Raw genomic sequence first — 19546 nt, 5'->3', positions numbered from 1 at the left:
AAGAAGAAAATCGGCAGTTTCGTATTTGTTATTAATTCAGATAATTAATGTTGGTCGTTAATCAATAGTGGCCCTATTCATTCTTTACCGAAACTTAATAAGAACCTAGTGACCCAATTAGGAGCTCTTCACCACCAGTAGAAAATTCTAAATTTCCATATTATCCCAAGTTTTCATGCGAATCGCAGGCAGCACGCTGCAGTTAAAGAACAACTGCTCGCATGCCATCTGACTCAGTAGGTGGTGCTCCAATTTTTCTTTAGCTGTACAGAACTTCTAAATCAAAAGTGCGAAAGCCCGGTCCGTGAGCACGTAGAATTTGGTCCAATGACCCCTAGCTACCCATCCTTCCTTATCGCTCGCGCGTAATTATATTGCTGTCGCGACTGTGCGACTGGCACCCGCAGTGAGTGTGCGAGCGCGATAGCAACATAATTACGCGCGAGCGATAAGGATGGGTAGCTAGGGGTCATTGGACAAAATTCTATGTGCTCACGGACCAGACTATAATCGTAGAAAAACAGTAATTAGCTATGTATAAAAGCGTAACAATGGAATGTCGGCCAACCCTATCAAATCCTCGTGTTCTTCTTTTGGAATTCCCCACATTTCCCCACTAGTCCAACATATCACGTGACCCGCAGCACGCTAGTAGTGTAGAGAAGCAGCTCGCTCGCTCTGCGGGCGGCGGGGTCGGTCGCTCGCTGCAGCCGCTGCAGCGCTGACTGCGCGGACGCCGCCACGCCTGCGCTGCGTAGCACTAATTTGGCCTGGAGACAAATTTATACTTTATCATAATTAGGACCGCGCAAAAAAGTCACTGGATTTCAACCGTATCATCACAGCATAAAGTTCAAATGATGTGGGCTCTATGGCCACCGGAGCCTGGTTAAGGGTTAAACTTAAGAGGTACTTCAAAGGTAGTAAATATTTATAAAGAGATTAGTCATTTTTGCTATCTCGAACTATGAAAAAAAGACGTCCTGACGTCAGGAATCAGGATGTTTGGCCACTATCTCTTTACACGTTTTTTTGCTATTAATCGGTATCAAATAGTAGCAAAAAGGTAGTGTATTTTTGTATTTTCAAACATCCAATACCGCTATTGGTTCAGGGGTTCTAAGCTTACTGCATATACATTTAGAACAATACAAAATTCACTTCCATTTTAACCACTACCAATATACATATTACGTATTGTTAGTTCCGAATTAGCTGTAATATGCATAAATGTGCCCGCGTGCAATACCATTGAACGCGGTTAGAAACATACTATCTCTACAGAAAACACAAAAACATTCATGGTATGTTAAATTAAATTTTAAGATAACAGCATTAACAGCGTTTTTAATAGGCACAAAACACACATACATCATGTTCGCAAAAAATAATTAAGCCCAAACATTATCTTACACTCGATTATAGTCTAAAACACACAGCAGGCAGACACACACACTGAAACACTACTGTACAATTTCGAACTCCTCCTATGTTCTTCTGATTAATGACAATCCAATGACAGTTAACTTTCCCCGGGACAAACTTGACCTTTACTGGTTGGGTTTTTATTGGCGGTCAAGCTGTAGATCCTGGCTACACAGGAGTTGCTGCGGTGGGAACGAGAAGTGGGAATAGTCCCGTTTTCTGTACAATTTGACATTTCGCCATATTAAATCAACAAGCAGTTAAATCCAAAAGTAATGATAGATTTTGACATTAGTGTACAAACCAAAATACACTAAAAAGAAAATCCTAATAAGTATAAACACACAAACGCCACATGCTATAAGCACATCACTTCAATGGACAGAAAGGTGGTAAACCAAATAAATATAATGACTAACACAAAACCTATCATGATGTTTGCAATGTCTATCAAGCCCCATAGCAACGGGGAATAGAATAAAATTTACAAAATAATTATATTTATATTGTAGTTTCATAAAAACTTATATCAAGAAAGGTCAGTAATTTCAAAGTGCAAAAATATTGTACCCACGTCAAAATGACGTAAACAAGTTAAACCTGTGTTATATTGAGAAACTGTGTAATAGATTTCCTTTACTCAAAATTTTTAAGTTTTTTGAATGTGTTTTATTTTAAACATACTAAACTTCTAGGTACTGTAAACATTTAAAAACACCTTATTTCACAACGTACAAGCTTATAACTCCTTAATTTTAATATATCTGTGAATAATCAACTATAATATTGGAACAGGTGACAATAACAACTCATAAATAAATCAAGATGCGCATCTGACCTGTCGAACTTGAAGATTGACTGTTCGGGTTTGTCAACAATAACACACAAGTAAACACATACTTTTTGTATCAAACCGGATCCCGAATATGAAAATTTGGAAAGAATAACACAAACATACAACCTATCATCAAAAACGCAACATCTCCGTTCTGTTGTAGGTAATAATATATTTTTAACGAAAGATGAATCACAACGCTTAAGCTAACCTTACCGAGTTACTATTACCTTATGATTGTTGGCGGCGAGCGTCCACACCGCGCGAGCAGCCGACACCACCTCGGCAGTGTCACCGGCAAGGAGCGTGCCCGACAGCAACTCTAGGAGATCCGCTGCAAAATCAATTATTACATTAAGATTTTGTTTTTAAATACATTAATTAATAAAGATGCAGAGGTCAACTGATCTAAATAAACACAGCAACACTATAGCAACTTACGTAGTTGTCGAATTTCACAACAAAAATGTGTAGTCCGACGTGCTATAGACAGTACTCTTACTGAATATTATTGAGATTTATTTATGCTCAATCAATCAACTTTCATCTACTGAATCGAATTACGAAAAATGTGTCAATTACAGACCAAGACATTCAAATGGAAGCTCTATATCAAATCTTTTAAATTTTATTTATTTCTATTGGGAGGTGGATCATCTCTAGGATGATGTTTCGAGAAAGGATAAGAAATATCAAAATGGGAGGTGGATCATCTCTAGGATGATGTTTCGAGAAAGGACGAGAAATATAAAACAATAACAGTTTTGTATGCAAATAAATGGCGCATGACCTTTTTGTTTGCCAACTTGAAGGAAGGCTCAAAAGATATCTGTCTATTCTATCCAGCTTGTCTGAAGCCATCTCAATGTTTGCTCAACTTTTCATTAACTTTCAAATAACTTGATAACAAATAACAATGACTACATGATAGGCATATAAATAATTCATTACCTACTTTGACACTTAAAATTAAATGTTTGTTTATTATAATGAGACATTAGCAATACATTTTCACAGTTCAGTTACATTGAGCTAAATTTTCCTTGCCATAAAATCCAAAATTACAAGACACTGTATTATTATTGTATAATTTTGAATAATACCACAGAATAATAATAAGTACTACGTACAGAAGTTTTACTTCGCGAAAGTATTTAAAAAAATGTATGCTCAATATCATTAACAATATGGTGTAATTTAGCCTGTCTCAAGAGTCAAGCACCATTTTGTTGACAAACGTCAGTGATCGGCACTGCGCCGAAGCTATAGGGCTGACTTCGGTAAAATGATGTGACATGAGGTGCCAAACTGCGGAAAATGGCGGAGGAAATACATGATTTATCATGAATTATCATGAATAATATTAACTACTTATTTACCTCTCAGTATCTTGAGGCAACTTAAAAAACTACATTCTGTGTTTTTATTATTATTTAGGCAGTTAAATACTGCACAGTATTTAGTAGACCATTTTCTTTATTTTCTTCCATCATACACAAGAATACGCGTGCGTGAGTCAATGTTCGCTCGTATGTGAGGCCTTATCTAATAGTATCCTGTAGGTGGGCCATCGTGCGTGTTTGTTTTCGATGTAAACTCGCGGAGATGAACAGGCCTGATAATACTCGTAACTTACGCAATCAGCCACCAGAGTACCTACAAATTGTGTAATTATTTCGAGAAAACCCGTTTGAAGGCATGTTATCTTTGTAGTAAAGGCAAGTAACAATAAACGTCAAACGGTATGTTGTCAACGCCTTCAGCTTCCGGTTGTAAATATAATGTAATATGCTCTATTTAAGCACGTCACCAAAAAAAATTAGGCACGTGTATGTTCGTTCATCAACAGCATTCAAAATTACAGCATTTAAAGATACAGAAAATTCAGAAAACATAGTTGAACAATTACGTAAGTAAACCCCAAATAGTCTCCCTCATTAAGAATTTATCGACTTTCAGTGTCACCCTACATGCACGGGGATTATTTGCCAGTATGACATGAGTAACTGATGTTTGTAGCATTGATGATGGTCTAATGAATACATATTATTTACTTGTAATTTATAAAACCTGAAAATGTGTTAGTCTCCAGATTTTTTTTTTTTTGTAATTCACTAAACATATAAAAATACTTAGTTAAAACCACAGAATAATAATAAGTACTACGTACAGAAGTTTTACTTCGCGAAAGTATTTAAAAAAATGTATGCTCAATATCATTAACAATATGGTGTAATTTAGCCTGTCTCAAGAGTCAAGCACCATTTTGTTGACAAACGTCAGTGATCGGCACTGCGCCGAAGCTATAGGGCTGACTTCGGTAAAATGATGTGACGTGAGGTGCCAAACTGCGGAGGAAATACATGATTTAGCATGAATTATCATGAATAATATTAACTACTTATTTACCTCTCAGTGTCTTGAGGCAACTTAAATAAGTACATTCTGTGTTTTTATTATTATTTAGGCAGTTAAATATTACACAGTATTTAGTACACCATTTTCCTTATTTTCTTCCATCATACACAAGAATACGCGTGCGTGAGTCAATGTTCGCTCGTATGTGAGGCCTTGTCGAATAGTATCCTGTAGGTGGGCAATCGTGCGTGTTTTGTTTTCGATGTAAACTCGCGGAGATGAACAGGCCTGGTTAAAACTTTCAAATTCCAAATGGCAATACACGTGACTGACACGTTTGTAGAACTCCTCACGTTAAACAGTTCCGGTGTTTACGTAGGATGTCGCTTACATATCTATGACTCTACCTTTGGCTATTTTCATTGCAAGTGTGACGTTCATGACTGCGGAAATATGACTCTGACATGAACTGGTCCCGTAACGTAATACGCAAGTGTAAATAAATACGTTCTTCCAACAATGTTATTTGAAAGTCAGTTTCCGAATACTTTGGTGGCGACCACCAATGATTAAGCAACCTACGTTGTGGTCGATGAGATGCGTTAACTTTAGACCATATTTAGTAACATTTATCACAAGCATATCTGTACTTTGAAAGGCACGTCCAATCCGCGCTGGGCCCGCGTGATGGAGTGTGACCTGAGCCGAGTTACTCCACAGACCTGTGCCCTGCAGCACGTAATAGCAAAGTAACTATTACTTAGCTATTGTTCATAACACTTACGCGACTGTAGGAACGTAGTCCTATGATGATGAGCGGCGTGTGCCAGAGCCGGCATGAGGTGAGCCCGCAGAGCCGGCGGCAGTGCCGGCAGAAGCGGCCTTAGGCCTCAGCCTCGAACTTAGCGGGCAGCGGGGCGGCGGCGGCGGCGGCGCGGGAGCGGCAGGATCTTATGCGTAAAATCAAATAGACCGGTTCTCGAAAACAGCGGCGCGGCAGCGGGGCGGCAGCGGGCAACGAGCGGGCAGCGGCGAGGGAGCGGGCAACGAGCGGGCAGAGCGCACTCCTTCTTTTGCCCACAATAAATCGAGCGTTAGGTTATAAATTTGAATCGAAATAAAATTGTCGCCGTTGTTCAGACATTTCGTTTGCGAATAAAAACAAATATCTCGACAACACAACCCCGAACACAACACTTCGCCGCTAAAGCGCCGCGCGAGCTGCCCGCTTGTTTCGAGAACGGGTCTGCGCTGCCCGCCCCGCTCTAGCGCCGCCGCCGCTCCCGCCCCGCTGCCCGCTAAGTTCGAGGCTGAGGCCTAAGGGTCAGCAATGCGTCGCCGCCGTCTGGGTAACGGGCGATGACGGAACACAGCCTACGTGACAGCCTTCATGACACTTACGCGACTGTAGAAATGTAGTCCTATGATGATGAGCGGCGTGTGCCAGGGCCGGCATGAGGTGGGCCCGCAGAGCCGGCGGCAGTGCCGGCAGGAGCGGCCTAAGGGTCAGCAATGCGTCGCCGCCGTCTGGGTAACGGGCGATGACGGAACACAGCCTACGTTACTTCATGACACTTACGCGACTGTAGAAACGTAGTCCTATGATGATGAGCGGCGTGTGCCAGGGCCGGCATGAGGTGGGCCCGCAGAGCCGGCGGCAGTGCCGGCAGGAGCGGCCTAAGGGTCAGCAATGCGCCGGCGCCGTCGGGGTAGCGCGCGATGACGGAACACAGCTTGGCCCAGGCTACGCCCGCGTTGCCACCGCCGCGCCCGCGGTCTCGCACGATTGATTTGTAGATGGATGGTATCACGTCGTTCTGGGAATTTAAAATTTAAAAATGAGGATTGGAGGTCTTATGATAATTTTAATCTTGAAGATGAGAAGATGACATCTTCTATAGTTTGAGTTGTGACAACTGAGGTATCAACCCCGGTGTTAGATTTTATGAAAAGACTCAATCGAGTAGAATACAAATATTTGTGTGGTTTATAACGAACGTATTAGTTTAAACATATACTAAAAACAGAGTGAGATTTAAACATGTTTTTATCGGTTTTCTAGTACCCATAAGACTAGACTAGAGGGCGCAGTGTAAAACGTCCAAGCATATTTATTTTGTCTGACGTTACCTTTATAATGATAGCGCGACACTGGTGATGGCTCACGCAGTGCCTGAGCGTGTGCGTACACAGCAGCAGCAGGTTGTCTGTGTGCGTGCGCGACGCTAGCGCCGCCTCGCGACAGGCTAGCGCGCACACCTCCGTGATCAAGTTGCGACTACCCACACACGTGGCCATCGCTGACCAAGCTATAAAATTGTATAAGAATTAATTAGCTTCACAAGATATAAACAAGTGAGCGCCAAATCAATATGATTAGATGAGTCTACTTATTAATACAATAACAATTTCTGATCATACCGCTTTTTGATAAAGTAAATGCTGTATGTCATTTTCTTAACCCCTTCTCTCAGTGAAAACTCATACAACTCTTTTGCTTTTAAAAAGCACTTTTACACTCTTTTAGTGGGATTAGATCTCGATAGAGAATTAGACCATGTATATGTCTAGTATCTAGAGTCATAGATATTCCCAGGATAAATATCTGTAATCTAATCGCTCTACTTAGATTGGTCTTGATGTAATAATTGGCAAATTTTATTAAAAAAAACATCAAATATTATAATTCTGTTAGGGCTGATTTTTCAATCGTCGGATAACTTTTATCTGAAGAATAAAGTTGTCATTTTGACATATTTCCCGAACTGAAACTGTCAATGTGCCAAACTTATTCTTCAGTTAAAAGTTATCCTATAATTGAAAAATCAGCCCTTAAAGAAGTATCGAAGATAAAAGACGATCTTACCTTTAGGACATTCATTGGCAAAGTTAAACAACAGGTCAACGACCGCGCGCCGCAACTGCTCAGTCATCATGCACCACGCCCACAGTCGGTTCAGTGAGACCGCGATACCGGCCTCAGCGAACGAGTCCTTGGACGCTGGGCACTGTACCATGGAGCTGTTGATGACTATGAGCAGCCAGTAGAGAATCCGCAGCGTTGGGTGCTGGAAATTTAATAATGGTATTTAGTTGTTGGAAGTGGAAAGAAAGAGTTCAGAAACATCGCGAGGCCAGCGTCAGTGAAAGACTCCTTGGACGCTGGGCACTCTACCATGGAGCTGTTGATGACTATGAGCAGCCAGTAGAGAATCCGCAGCGTCGGGTGCTGGAAATTGAAGATATAACGGTATATTAAATCATCATCAACATTGTGTCTCCACTACAGAAACACGACGCTCTTCAATTTTCCACATGCCAAATACAATGTCAAACAGGGAAGCTTCCTTTTCCAACACATTCAAGCCCAGTTTAATGTGTTTTATTTTCTTGTCTTGCGTGGAGTACAATATAGTGTGTTCTATCTATATTATCTATATCTATCTCGACGTAAACTTCCACCCGTCATCCTCACCGCGTCTGACCATCTCGTCGGTACCCTGCCCCGAACACGTCTGCCTTCCATTTGTCCCAAGATAATCGGAGAGCAGCGATGAGAGGGATGAACATACGCGAATCCATGGGTCATCTAGCGTAGACACTACATGATAGATAACTTCTAGGACATTTACATACGTGGTTAGCATTCTTGATGGTCTCTATCGGCTTCCCTAGTACGGAGAGGTGGTCGCGCACGGTTTGCAGCGTCAGCAACAGCGTCGAAGGGAGCCCGCGGTGTACTGCAAACGCTTGGCTCCACCCGCTTGCGCGATGATAAAAACTAATACACGCGCGTCCATGGTTCAACTAGCGTAGACTAGTGTCTACGCGGTCTCTATCGGCTTCCCCAGTACGGAGAGATGGTCGCACACGGCTTGCAGCGTCAACAGCAGCGTCGAAGGGACCCCGCGGTGTACTGCGAAGGAGCGGCTCCACCCGCTTGCGCTATGATAGAAACTAATACACGCGCGTCCATGGTTGACCTAGCGTAGACTAGTGTCTACGCGGTCTCTATCGGCTTCCCCAGTACGAAGAGATGGTCGCACACGGCTTGCAGCGTCAACAGCAGCGTCGAAGGGACCCCGCGGTGTACTGCGAAGGAGCGGCTCCGCCCGCTTGCGCGATGATAGAAACTAATACACGCGTGTCCATGGTTGACCTAGCATAGACACTATACATAATTTTTCTCTTCTTTACATACGTGGTTAGCATTTTTGATGGTCTCTATCGGCTTCCCCAGTACGGAGAGGTGGTCGCGCACGGCTTGCAGCGTCAGCAGCAGCGTCGAAGGGAGCCCGCGGTGCACTGCGAATGCTTCGGCTCCGCCCGCTTGTACGATGATAGAAACTAATACACGCGCATCCGTGGTTCACCTAGCGTAGACACTACATGATAACTTCTAGAACATTTACATACGTGGTTAGCGTTCTTGATGGCCTCTATCGGCTTCCCCAGTACGGAGAGGTGGTCGCGCACGGCTTGCAGCGTCAGCAGCAGCATCGAAGGGAGCCCGCGGTGTACTGCGAACGCTCGGCTCCGCCCGCTTGCGCGATGATAGAAACTATTACACGCGCGTCCATGGTTCACCTAGCGTAGACTAGTGTCTACGCGGTCTCTATCGGCTTCCCCAGTACGGAGAGATGGTCGCACACGGCTTGCAGCGTCAACAGCAGCGTCGAAGGGACCCCGCGGTGTACTGCGAAGGAGCGGCTCCGCCCGCTTGCGCGATGATATAAACTAATACACGTGCATCCGTGGTTCACCTAGCGTAGACACTACATGATAACTTCTAGAACATTAACATACGTGGTTAGCATTCTTGATGGTCTCTATCGGCTTTCCGAGTACGGAGAGGTGGTCGCGCACGGCTTGCAGCGTCAGAAGCAGCGTCGAAGGGAGCCCGCGGTGTACTGCGAATGCTAGGTTCCACCCGCTTGCGCGATGATAGAAACTAATACACAGGCGTCTATGGTTCATCTAGTGTAGACACTACACATAACTTGTAGAACATTAACATACGTGGTTAGCATTCTTGATGGTCTCTATCGGCTTGCCTAGGACAGAGAGGTGGTCGCGCACGGCTTGCAGCGTCAGCAGCAGCGTCGAAGGGAGCCCGCGGTGTACTGCGAACGCTTCGGCTCCGCCCGCTTGCGCGATGATAGAAACTAATACACGCGCGTCCATGGCTCACCTAGCGTAGACACTACATAACTTGTAGAACATTTACATACGTGGTTGGCGTTCTTGATGGTCTCTATCGGCTTTCCGAGTACGGAGAGGTGGTCGCGCACGGCTTGCAGCGTCAGCAGCAGCGTCGAAGGAAGCCCGCGGTGTACTGCGAACGCTCGACTCCGCCCGCTTGCGGAGAGTAGCGATGATAGGGATGAACACACGCGAGTCCATGGGTCATCTAGCATGTAGAATAGAAAGATGCATGTTATAATTAACTTGTTACTCTAATACAGAGGTTGCTATTTCGATATTCTTAGACTTATTTTTGTAAACTCACTCGTAACACAATCATATTTTATAATTATTTACTTTAGCTCAAGGGGGTAACGAACGGGAATATTTTATATCCCAACAAACTAGAAATCTATAAAAACACGATGCATCGACTAGAGAAATTGATAGAAGAGGCGACATGGTTCCGATCCTGTGTCGTTTTAGCTAGTTTAAATTAACCCTTACTCAGGTCCTGAATTTATTTATTCATTTTACAAAATGCACTCTAACCTTGACTGCACTGAAACTTCTTGTTTTCCAGCGAGATCTTCCTGTACAGCCTGATCAATACTCTACAGAATTCTTCTGCCATGTACTCTGGACGGCAATCGTCTCTCGCACTGTCTCCGCCACCGTTCCTTTCTTCTACTTCATGAGACGATGAAGTCGATTTCAGGTTATCGAAGAACTGAAGTCTGGACTCGTCACGTGACTTGTCCATGTGTCGCTTCTGCGTCATGGATTGGGCCAGTTGTGTCAAACAAAACAAGGCAGCGGCTTGAAGCTCTGAAAAAATAGTGTACGAACATTATGTAACTGCCAAAGGAGCGTTTAACTTGTTATGTAATCTCATTTATTGTGTTTAAAATTACTCACTTCGTTCCATACGCCTGCAGTAAAGTAAAAAAAATATAAGTGGGTATGTATATTTTAAATTTTAATAAAAATTAGCTTCCGTAAATCATAAATAGTATTACATGGGTTAAGAATAATTACAGTGCTCTGACTTTAATTCCCATAGGCTATTTCTTGAAACAATTAAATGTTTAATATCTCCAAAAGTAACAGAAGGTCTCAAAGAACATTTCCTGTAACTAAACATGTAAGGTGTATTCTCCACCCAAATCCCTCATCTTTTCTCCTACTTCATAAACATTTCTATCTTAAAATTAAAACAACATCAATTACCAATACTTAATCATATCACTTGCATCCTACTTGTCAACTTACCAAGTTCATCGCCTTCCAGACACTGCAGCAGGAAGCAGAAGAAAGAAGTCAGTCGACTCCCGAGCACGTTTTCCCACACGCTGTCGGCGGCACCGCGCTCGCTGAGAAGCGACGCTAGCAACAGCAGAGCCTGCGTACGGGCTGATATGCATTCTGCGTCCATTTCATCTAGAAAAGTACGGATAACATTGACAAGATGTATTTTATACGACTACTTCTTCCACTTTATTTTGGTATGTGATACACTCTTTTACGTTACGCTTTATAAGACTCTCTTTTTCTCTTATCGTGTGGGTAAGAACTTAGATTACAACCCTGGTTTGAAATATTGAACCGACATAGGCGTCTGAGATGACTCAATCGAGTCGACTGCTAAATGCCCTCTAAAGAACGGAGTAGGGGACTATTCCCACCTGTCGTTCCCACCGCTGCAACTCCTGTGTAGCCAGGATTTAGAGCTCGACGGCCAATAAAAACCCAAGCATTAAAGGTCAAGTTTGTCACGGAGAAAGTTAAACTGTCATTGGACCCGCAACGAAATTAATCAGAAGAACATAATCTTGTAGACACAAATTTACGCTGCTATGATATTATTAAAAAGAAAAAAATAATGAAAAGTATTTCAAAAGTGGTACTGGATTATAGTAAAAAATATAATAGTTTAATGACCGCAGAAAAATCGCGTATCTAATAGAGATTAACGTTTTATATGTGAGACAAATACAATTACGATAAAATATATGACTCAATTTGGAAGAATTTTAAATGAATTAATTTAATGGCCACGATGAAAATTATCAAGTTCTTATCATTTAGAATGTTTTTATCAAAATTATCAACAGTAAAAATTGGGTGAAAACAGAGCGTAACAAGCAATAATTGACAAAATGTATTCTACGGCTAGTACTAATACCTAAAGTAGGTACTATTCCAAGAGATGATAGTTGAATAATCTTGATAAGTTTATTTATTTAGAGCGAAACTTCTGATAACACTATCTCTATTTGTATCTTGCGCTTATCGGGTATGACCAAGCTCGATTGCCCACCAAGATTTCTTATGCAAATACAAATATACTATTCTGATCTTCCTAAATAAACATCCTAGTAATTTCAAATCATTGGTATGAAGAACTGTTTTTTTGCGAATCGTCACTAACTTAATTCGACGGAAATTACATGTGATCAATCATCATAAGCATATCACAGAGTAAACATCCTCAATGCAAGCCATTAAATCCAAAATTAAGCTTCTATTGTCCAATTGGTTTTCGAAATGTTGCTTTTTATTGTCGATACATTATTGCATTGTATTATTTTTTAATATTTGTATTGAGCGGCGGTTATAACTCAATAGAGGATATTACAATGACCGATTTTGAACAATTATAGTCGCCTTTGTGTTCGAGTCTTGCCTCTATTGGATAGAGCAGTATTTGTTCTTCTGGGGTGAAAGTTCCAATTTCACCTGCGCCTAGGGACATATTTAACGTATGGCGAACTTCATAATTACAAAGCTATGTTAGCGTTGCTTTCGCTGGGTGACATGCGACATGACTCAAATAGTACCTACTATACTGAACACATTATAGTCCCTTGCTGTACTTTGGTTTACCTAAAGGGCTAAGAAGGTGCATTCTGATCCTGCTGAATTCTTAGATTCTAGAAGGCGCTCCTATCATTGCTAAAACAAATGCTTGCTCAAAATTCATGCAAACGGTAAGTAAACTTCAACAATGGGTGCTACAGCAAATGTGATCTGTTATGTATAAATTACCTTCTGGTAATGGCGTGAGCGTGAGCAGCATGTTATGCAGACAATCCTTGGTTGAAGCGAGAGTTGCGCGTACGCAACGGTGCGACGTCGCAGCAACCAGCGCGCGACACGACGCCGCCCGCACCCGGTGTATATCGGTCTTGGGACCGTTTGATAGAGACGCGCACCTGGAATCACAAACCATTTTTGACGATTAGATTATGGTTAATTAAACATAAATATAGATTTTTTTGAAAGGGAAGGGACATAATTAGCAAAAAATTTGAAAGTGCCTATTTGGTACAAGCTTTTCTTAATTTGGGACTAGATGGCGCGATGTAATGAAAGAAATTTATGTACTTCTGAAGGAACTTGAACCTGGAAAATTGTTGTTTTTTCATGTGTGTAATTAAATTATCAGTGTAATCTTTGAATGTCCCCTCCAATGTTGTAGTTCTCAGAAGATAATGGTATTCCCCGATGGTGTGTGCCCACTAGCGCATGAAACATAAGCGTTTAAATTAGGTACTCGTACTTATTTATAAACATGGGATTTAGGGTGCTATCTAAATCCCAATCAATTTCCACTATCAAGTTATCAAATATAATACCTGAAAAGAAGTCTATAAAGACCCTTCTCGTTCCAGGCTTGCACCGGTGCATGCGCAAAGGCGCTGACGTTATGCATCATATCAGCTACTGCGCTCACTAGCGCCGCACTAGGAGGCGGCGCGCCACGGAACGAAGTCAGGGAGGGAGAAACGTGCACATCCCCACATTTGTGCGAACGCACCTCGAGTTCCGTGAACCTTTCGAGTATGGACAAGGGCACGTTTGGCTCTGCAAATATACATTAACATAATTAACTTAAATCAATTTAAAACACATTAATGGCTGCAGTTCCATTAAAGTTACTAAGTAACGACTATTCCATTAACGCTTCATTTATTGAGCAAATTACTTCTGAAACAATTTATTAATGTATATTTAGCAATACGGAACTACTAATAATTGGTTTTACTATGCATCGTGCATGTAATAAATTGAATTCAAAATTTTAATAGAAAAATTTTAGGTTTCGCAAAAGCAATCCAAAAAACCGTTTGTTCTTAGCACAAACAAAACATACGTGATAAGCACATTCCTTAATCATTGTTGTGTTATCATAGTTTGATATATGGCATATCGAGCCCGCAGCAATCTCCTTTGGCATACTCAAGTGAGATAAATGCACTCCCTAATCGGAGCATGTAGCGCGAAAGATAATCATTTATGTCAATAGATGCAAATCAGCTGAAATATCATAATAATTTGCGAAAAATTTAAAAATAAAGAATTGAGATGCAATTTAACAGTTACCTAGAGATTTTTCGTAATCTTTCTCGTTGCAAAAGTCGACAAGTATTTCGATGCAGATGTCCAATATGTTATTAATTTTCAACTGGTCAAGACAATCGCTCTCTAAAACCTGAAAAAATACAAGACACATTTACGTAACAGAGTAGAAAATTACAGCAATTTGTGTAGAGATGCTGCTTTCCTACTTACTAAATTGAGTTGCGCGCAATAGCGTACCTTTTAGGTATACATACATATTAACGAAATCAGCGCACCTAAAAGGTTCGAGGAATAATTTAGATACGCTACATTAGGTGCGCTTGAAACTCCGCGAGCTACGAGGTATAAATACCTCATCTTATTAGATGATATTGCTATTAGGGGTTTCAGGGGTCTAACTTAATGATGAAAAGGCAAACTTTTTTCAAAATATGTTTGTCTAAAAATATTAATAGCAACTGTAAACAATATTGTGTAAGCTGTCTTGGTGTTCATCAAGAAAGAAAGAACTTCAAAGGTTATCACAGCGTTTAGTCAGTGTGTTAGGAGTAACGACCGTTACTGCGTTTTAATACTCCCAACTCTCAGTCCTTTGTTCTAATTTAGGACAAAAGGATTATTAATTACAATACAAATGTGCAAGAATGTAACAACGCAACATTTCTGTTTTGTCGGCATTACGCACCAGAAAACAACTGATTTCATTTATTTTATATACATTGTGGTAAATATCTGTTAAAGAAAACATATTTTTGTGGATTTATATTATATTTGAGATTATCTTAAAATAGTACAATTTCTTATTAACTATTTCTTAATTACACAAAAATACTTATCAAGTAAACAATTATTTCTCATAGGTAGTCCAGTCAGACAATATTTGATGGGTAAAATAAGTACATACGAGTATAATTCGATCTAACAGATTTCAAGTACCTATTCCTCTACGAATTTATACATCTTTAAAACTTACGAAAACAAATACATAATTTACGTATCAATCCACGCATCAATTATAAAAACTTCAAAACATTGATAGTTTTATCTAACACTTATTAATAAGATTAGAGCTCTCACTATATTTTATTTATGACGCATAACATAAATATGAATAAGGAAAACTTCAGTTAACTAAAGTGTATTTTTACTTTCAAACCTACACTTTGCCCCAACGCGCAGTGATAAAACCCATGACACCAAAACAGATTTAAAGGACAAACATAGTAGATATTAAATTATTCCTGGTATAGTTTGACAGGAAACATTAAACTGTTTCGTATATCTGATGGTCTAATTTAATACTAATATTATAAATGCGACAGAACTCAGTCTGTCTGTCTTGCTTTCACGCTTTGGCATAGAGATAGTTTGAGTCCCGGGAAAGGACATAGGATAGTTTTTATCCCGGTTTTTGAAACAGGGACGCGCGCGATAAAGTTTTTCTGTAACAGACAAAACTCCACACGGGCGAAGCCGCGGGCGGAAAGCTGGTAAAAACCCGTGACAGAATTTTAAGATAAAATGGACGAGCATAACAGATTATACAAATCTAATTATTTTCTTAGAAATAGTTCTAGCAGCAAACCTCAACATACAGCTGATTTACGGTGGTTTTATTTAACTACCCACACACACACACACACACACTTTATTATCGATATATTCTTAAGTACCACCAACTATTACAGCATCATTAACAGGCGTTCAATTATCGCTACTTAACAAGTTATGTAAGTACTATTTAATTGGATTATAACATAACCTATAGCAATGATTTTACTTAAACAAAGAGCTCTACATTACATTATAACACTACAGAAGGTACAATATAACATGTCATTTTGATTCGATAAAGTTAGTGATATTTTCAATACTGATTAGAACGCTATCTCTCAATAAAGGTGCTACGTTATATACACATGTAGGTATATAAGGCGATTTAGTAACTACATCTGAGAGAACATTAAAGATTTTTAATTAAAATTACTAACTTATTTCTAAAGCTATAAGATGTAAACGTTGTGAGGTAAATCGACGTAATATTTACTGGAAAGAACTTCCACAGCTGCATGCTTGGCTAGTTATTGTACCCATATCGAAATGCCTAACGAATTCTTTGTCTAATAATTGTAATAGATGACTATGAACAAAACAAATTAAAGTAGGTAAAACGCGGATTACTTCACTAAAATAGTCATGTCCTCTAGCACATTCGATAGCACACGCAGCCATGCATGTAGTCGGCATAACTAATGATATCGCGTATCTGACTACGTGAACCGACGAACGCAAGTGGAGATGCGAGATTATTGCAGAAAATAAACCAAAGGCAATCAAACATTATTGAGCTACTTAAGCAACTAAAATAATTTCGATAATACCGTTAATCTTTTGCAAATATCTCGTATATCATAAAAGCCATTACGTATAAGTGGGAGGAGTATAATTTAATTAACTTCAGCAGGCACATGGTAGCTTGATTTGGTGATTACGTCCAACAACATTCAGTTTTTTGTTCACGGAAATGCCAACAAATATATCACCGACATTGGAGATATTGTTTTGGTCTAGTTGTAACTTATTTTTACTAAATTAACATCACGAAGAGAGAGGTTTGAATCGAAGCCAAATGCCGCCCTTGTTCTTGAGCAAAACGCTCCGCGAGTCGTACTGAATGGACGGCGTTGTCTTCGCGCACGGCTCCAGTTCAAAGGAGCTCAGCATAACGGCCAGTCCCGCCACCGCGGTCAGTACGGCGAAGCGGGCACCTACAAATTAAAATAAATAATTTCCAGTTTAAAATCTTTGTTTTATATTCCTGTCAGATGTACATTTATAAACAAAATTAAACTTATCCGATTCTTTTAAATTTTTACAAAACAAAGAAAAACTAACGAACAGTTTTATTCGGTTCGATCACATCGGTGGTAATTGCAATTGGTAAATAATCACATGTTAAAATATTGTAAACAATGGCTTTGTTTCCGAAATTATTCGGATTCTCAACAACTTACAACACATTGTTTCGTTTCATTTCTGAATCGTTGAATGCAATAATACTACAAAGCTCTTTGAAGTATTTGTAACCGTTAAAATGTAACGAATATAACTTACCAGGGCAACTTCTCGGTCCTTCTCCAAACGCTACGAAGGCAGGAGGATTTAAATCATCTGCAAACCGGTCTGGGTCAAATTTATTCGGATTCGGGAAATATTCTGGATCCCTTTGAATGCAATATAGTGGTATGAGTACTGGGTCTTTTAATTTTATTTTTAAATCTGTCCCAGTAAGAACACATGGCGAGGTGCATAATCTGGTGGTAAGGGGTGTAGGAGGGTGCATTCGCAGCGTTTCCATCACAGCTTGCGTCGTCAAACGCATCGATGTTACCGCATCGTAATTCAACGAGCCGTGGCGTTCCATGCATTCCATTATCTCTTTCCTAATTCGGTCCTGTACATCCTTGTCTTTAGCCAACTGGTACAAACAAAACGATAAAGTTGTTGACGACGTTTCTAAGCCCGCCAACATGAATATGAATGAATTCGATGTGATTAATTCATCTGTCATCTCGAATGCGTTGTCAGTTTTCTGCACATTTAACATCAGTTGCAGAAAATCATGTCGCTGAACGCCTGTAGTTCTTCTTTCTGTAAGAACTTGCTTGATGATCGTTGAGAAAAATGTTTCCACATCTGGGGAATATGTCTTAAGATTCAGCCATTTAAATAATCTCGGGAAAAACGCTCGACAGTACCGTTTCAGTATAGTAGCACGATCAGCTCTAAACATTTTTGAGGACATTTTTAAAAATGGTGAATCAGGGTCCTTAAGAGATCCAGGATCGACTCCGAATGCACAGCTTCCTATGACATCGGTCGTAAATCTACTCATTAACCTTGATATATCAACCTCTTCTAAAGATTCTGCGAGGAGAGTGTTTTTCAAAGATTGAGCACAGTCTGCAATGAGAGGGAACATAGCTTTCATCTTGGCAGAAGAAAATGTGGGAGTAATTATTTGCCGCATCGCTTTCCACTCCGATCCACTCATATTCGCCAAATTTCTAAGTAGTGGTTCACGTCTAGTGTCAGTCGCCACCGACACGCGATCACTAAAATTAGAAAACTCCTTAGAAAGTACGGTCTTTGCTATATCCAAATCAATCACCATCAGCGTCGGCCGGCGTGCTTGAAATATTCCCACATACTTTTCATTTCTATATGTGTCATAGAAAAACTGCAGCATACTGGTATAAGTTTTTCGCATTGTTAAAACGGGTCCAAAGTTGCCGAAAATCGGGCATGGTTCTCTGTAAGGCACTTGTTTTTGTAGCCAATACTTGCGTCCTTTTGTAGTGTAATGGAAAATCGTTAATAGTAAGAGTAGGAAGACTATAAATGAGACGAGGTAGCACGTTACACAGAACCACATCTTGAAACGAGTTATTTATCACAGCTCCGTAAAAGCACTTGTTTGTCCAAATCTCAGTGTTTAATGAGATGTGATACACGGGGTCGTGCGATCATGCCGGCGTTTTTGTGTGAGTAAACAAAACGATAAGCACGCGCACTCGCCGCGGAACTAGAAGGTCGGCGCGCGCGCAACAGCTCTGCGCCGCGGTCAGTCACCAATTGAAGTGTATCGCCACAGAACGCCAAGATAAACCTAGCCCTAGTACTGCGCCGGCGCACTCAAGGCCGCGCTTGTTGACGTGCGCTGCCCGTGACTCGAATATACCCGTACTCCGAACTTTACGGAGCCCATTGTATTCAGAAAGAATAAGTAATAGCGGGGATATTAAACATTCAAGCAAGTTACAGTGAGCTTGAGAATCTTGGAATCGAACGGATGTTTTTAATGAGATTATAAACAATCGGATTTTATAGATGTCAGTACGAAAAATTTCTAAATATGCTTATATTCATGAATCGCTATCCTTGACAACCTAATTTTAAGTAAATAACTTCATATCGTCGTTTATTAATTACTATAGCACAAATTAATGCACACTTACTTATTTTCTTCTATTTGTCAAATTTTGTAGTAAGTTGTAACGTTCGCTGTGGGCCACGCACCCCTCTTTCATGGTTTCTGCAGAATACCAGTGGCCGTAACGTGCTCTTCAGTACGTTATGACCTCATACTGAACAGAGACCAATTTGGTACAATGTATTTTGCTTTTTAAGTTGATTGTACTTATTGTTTAATTTTTTGGTACCAAATAAATGTTTTTTCTTTCTTTCTTTCAAAAAAAAAAAGTCAAATAGCCGCATCACTTGGTACATATTTGTGCATTAAAAAACGATGCGTTATATTTTCATAACATACAATGTCGAAGTTCAAACAGTTATGAGAACAAAAAAAGAACATACACA

General features: G+C 40.4%; 2 protein-coding genes across 2 annotated transcripts in view; both read right to left on the bottom strand.

Annotated features, from left to right (window-relative positions):
- Positions 1-420: 420 nt before the first annotated feature.
- The window catches only part of LOC114353904 (rotatin), a 43121-nt gene continuing 23995 nt past the window's right edge, over positions 421-19546 (bottom strand). The window contains exons 23-33 of the mRNA XM_028306053.1: positions 14189-14297; positions 13441-13669; positions 12851-13017; positions 11075-11242; positions 10355-10630; positions 9850-10028; positions 7485-7686; positions 6749-6927; positions 6198-6435; positions 2491-2594; positions 421-770 (exon numbers count right to left, since the gene is read on the bottom strand). Of these exons, the coding sequence (XP_028161854.1) occupies positions 630-770; positions 2491-2594; positions 6198-6435; positions 6749-6927; positions 7485-7686; positions 9850-10028; positions 10355-10630; positions 11075-11242; positions 12851-13017; positions 13441-13669; positions 14189-14297 (1992 nt within the window). The 3' untranslated portion in view covers positions 421-629. The remainder of the gene's footprint in view (positions 771-2490; positions 2595-6197; positions 6436-6748; positions 6928-7484; positions 7687-9849; positions 10029-10354; positions 10631-11074; positions 11243-12850; positions 13018-13440; positions 13670-14188; positions 14298-19546) is intronic.
- Positions 15315-18908, bottom strand: LOC114353907 (cytochrome P450 6a2). Its single transcript, XM_028306054.1, has 2 exons — positions 17282-18908; positions 15315-16935 (listed from the first exon to the last, which is right to left on the bottom strand). Exons 1-2 carry the CDS (start codon positions 18600-18602, stop codon positions 16766-16768), a joined length of 1491 nt encoding a protein of 496 aa, XP_028161855.1. The 5' UTR covers positions 18603-18908; the 3' UTR covers positions 15315-16765.

The sequence above is a fragment of the Ostrinia furnacalis genome, unplaced genomic scaffold, assembly GCF_004193835.3.
Source record: "Ostrinia furnacalis isolate ACB-3 unplaced genomic scaffold, ASM419383v2 OfSCF1862, whole genome shotgun sequence".
Lineage (NCBI taxonomy): Eukaryota > Metazoa > Arthropoda > Insecta > Lepidoptera > Crambidae > Ostrinia > Ostrinia furnacalis.
This window is presented reverse-complemented; position numbering and strand designations above follow the sequence as displayed.

What these genes read in the sequence shown, in the direction of transcription:
- LOC114353907 (XM_028306054.1), bottom strand. Translation starts at nt 18,602, where the DNA reads ATGTGGTTCTGTGTAACGTGCTACCTCGTCTCATTTATAGTCTTCCTA. An exon ending in AGGACCGAGAAGTTGCCCTG is followed by an intron (nt 16,936 to 17,281) that starts GTAAGTTATATT and finishes TTTAATTTGTAG; the next exon opens with GTGCCCGCTTCGCCGTACTG.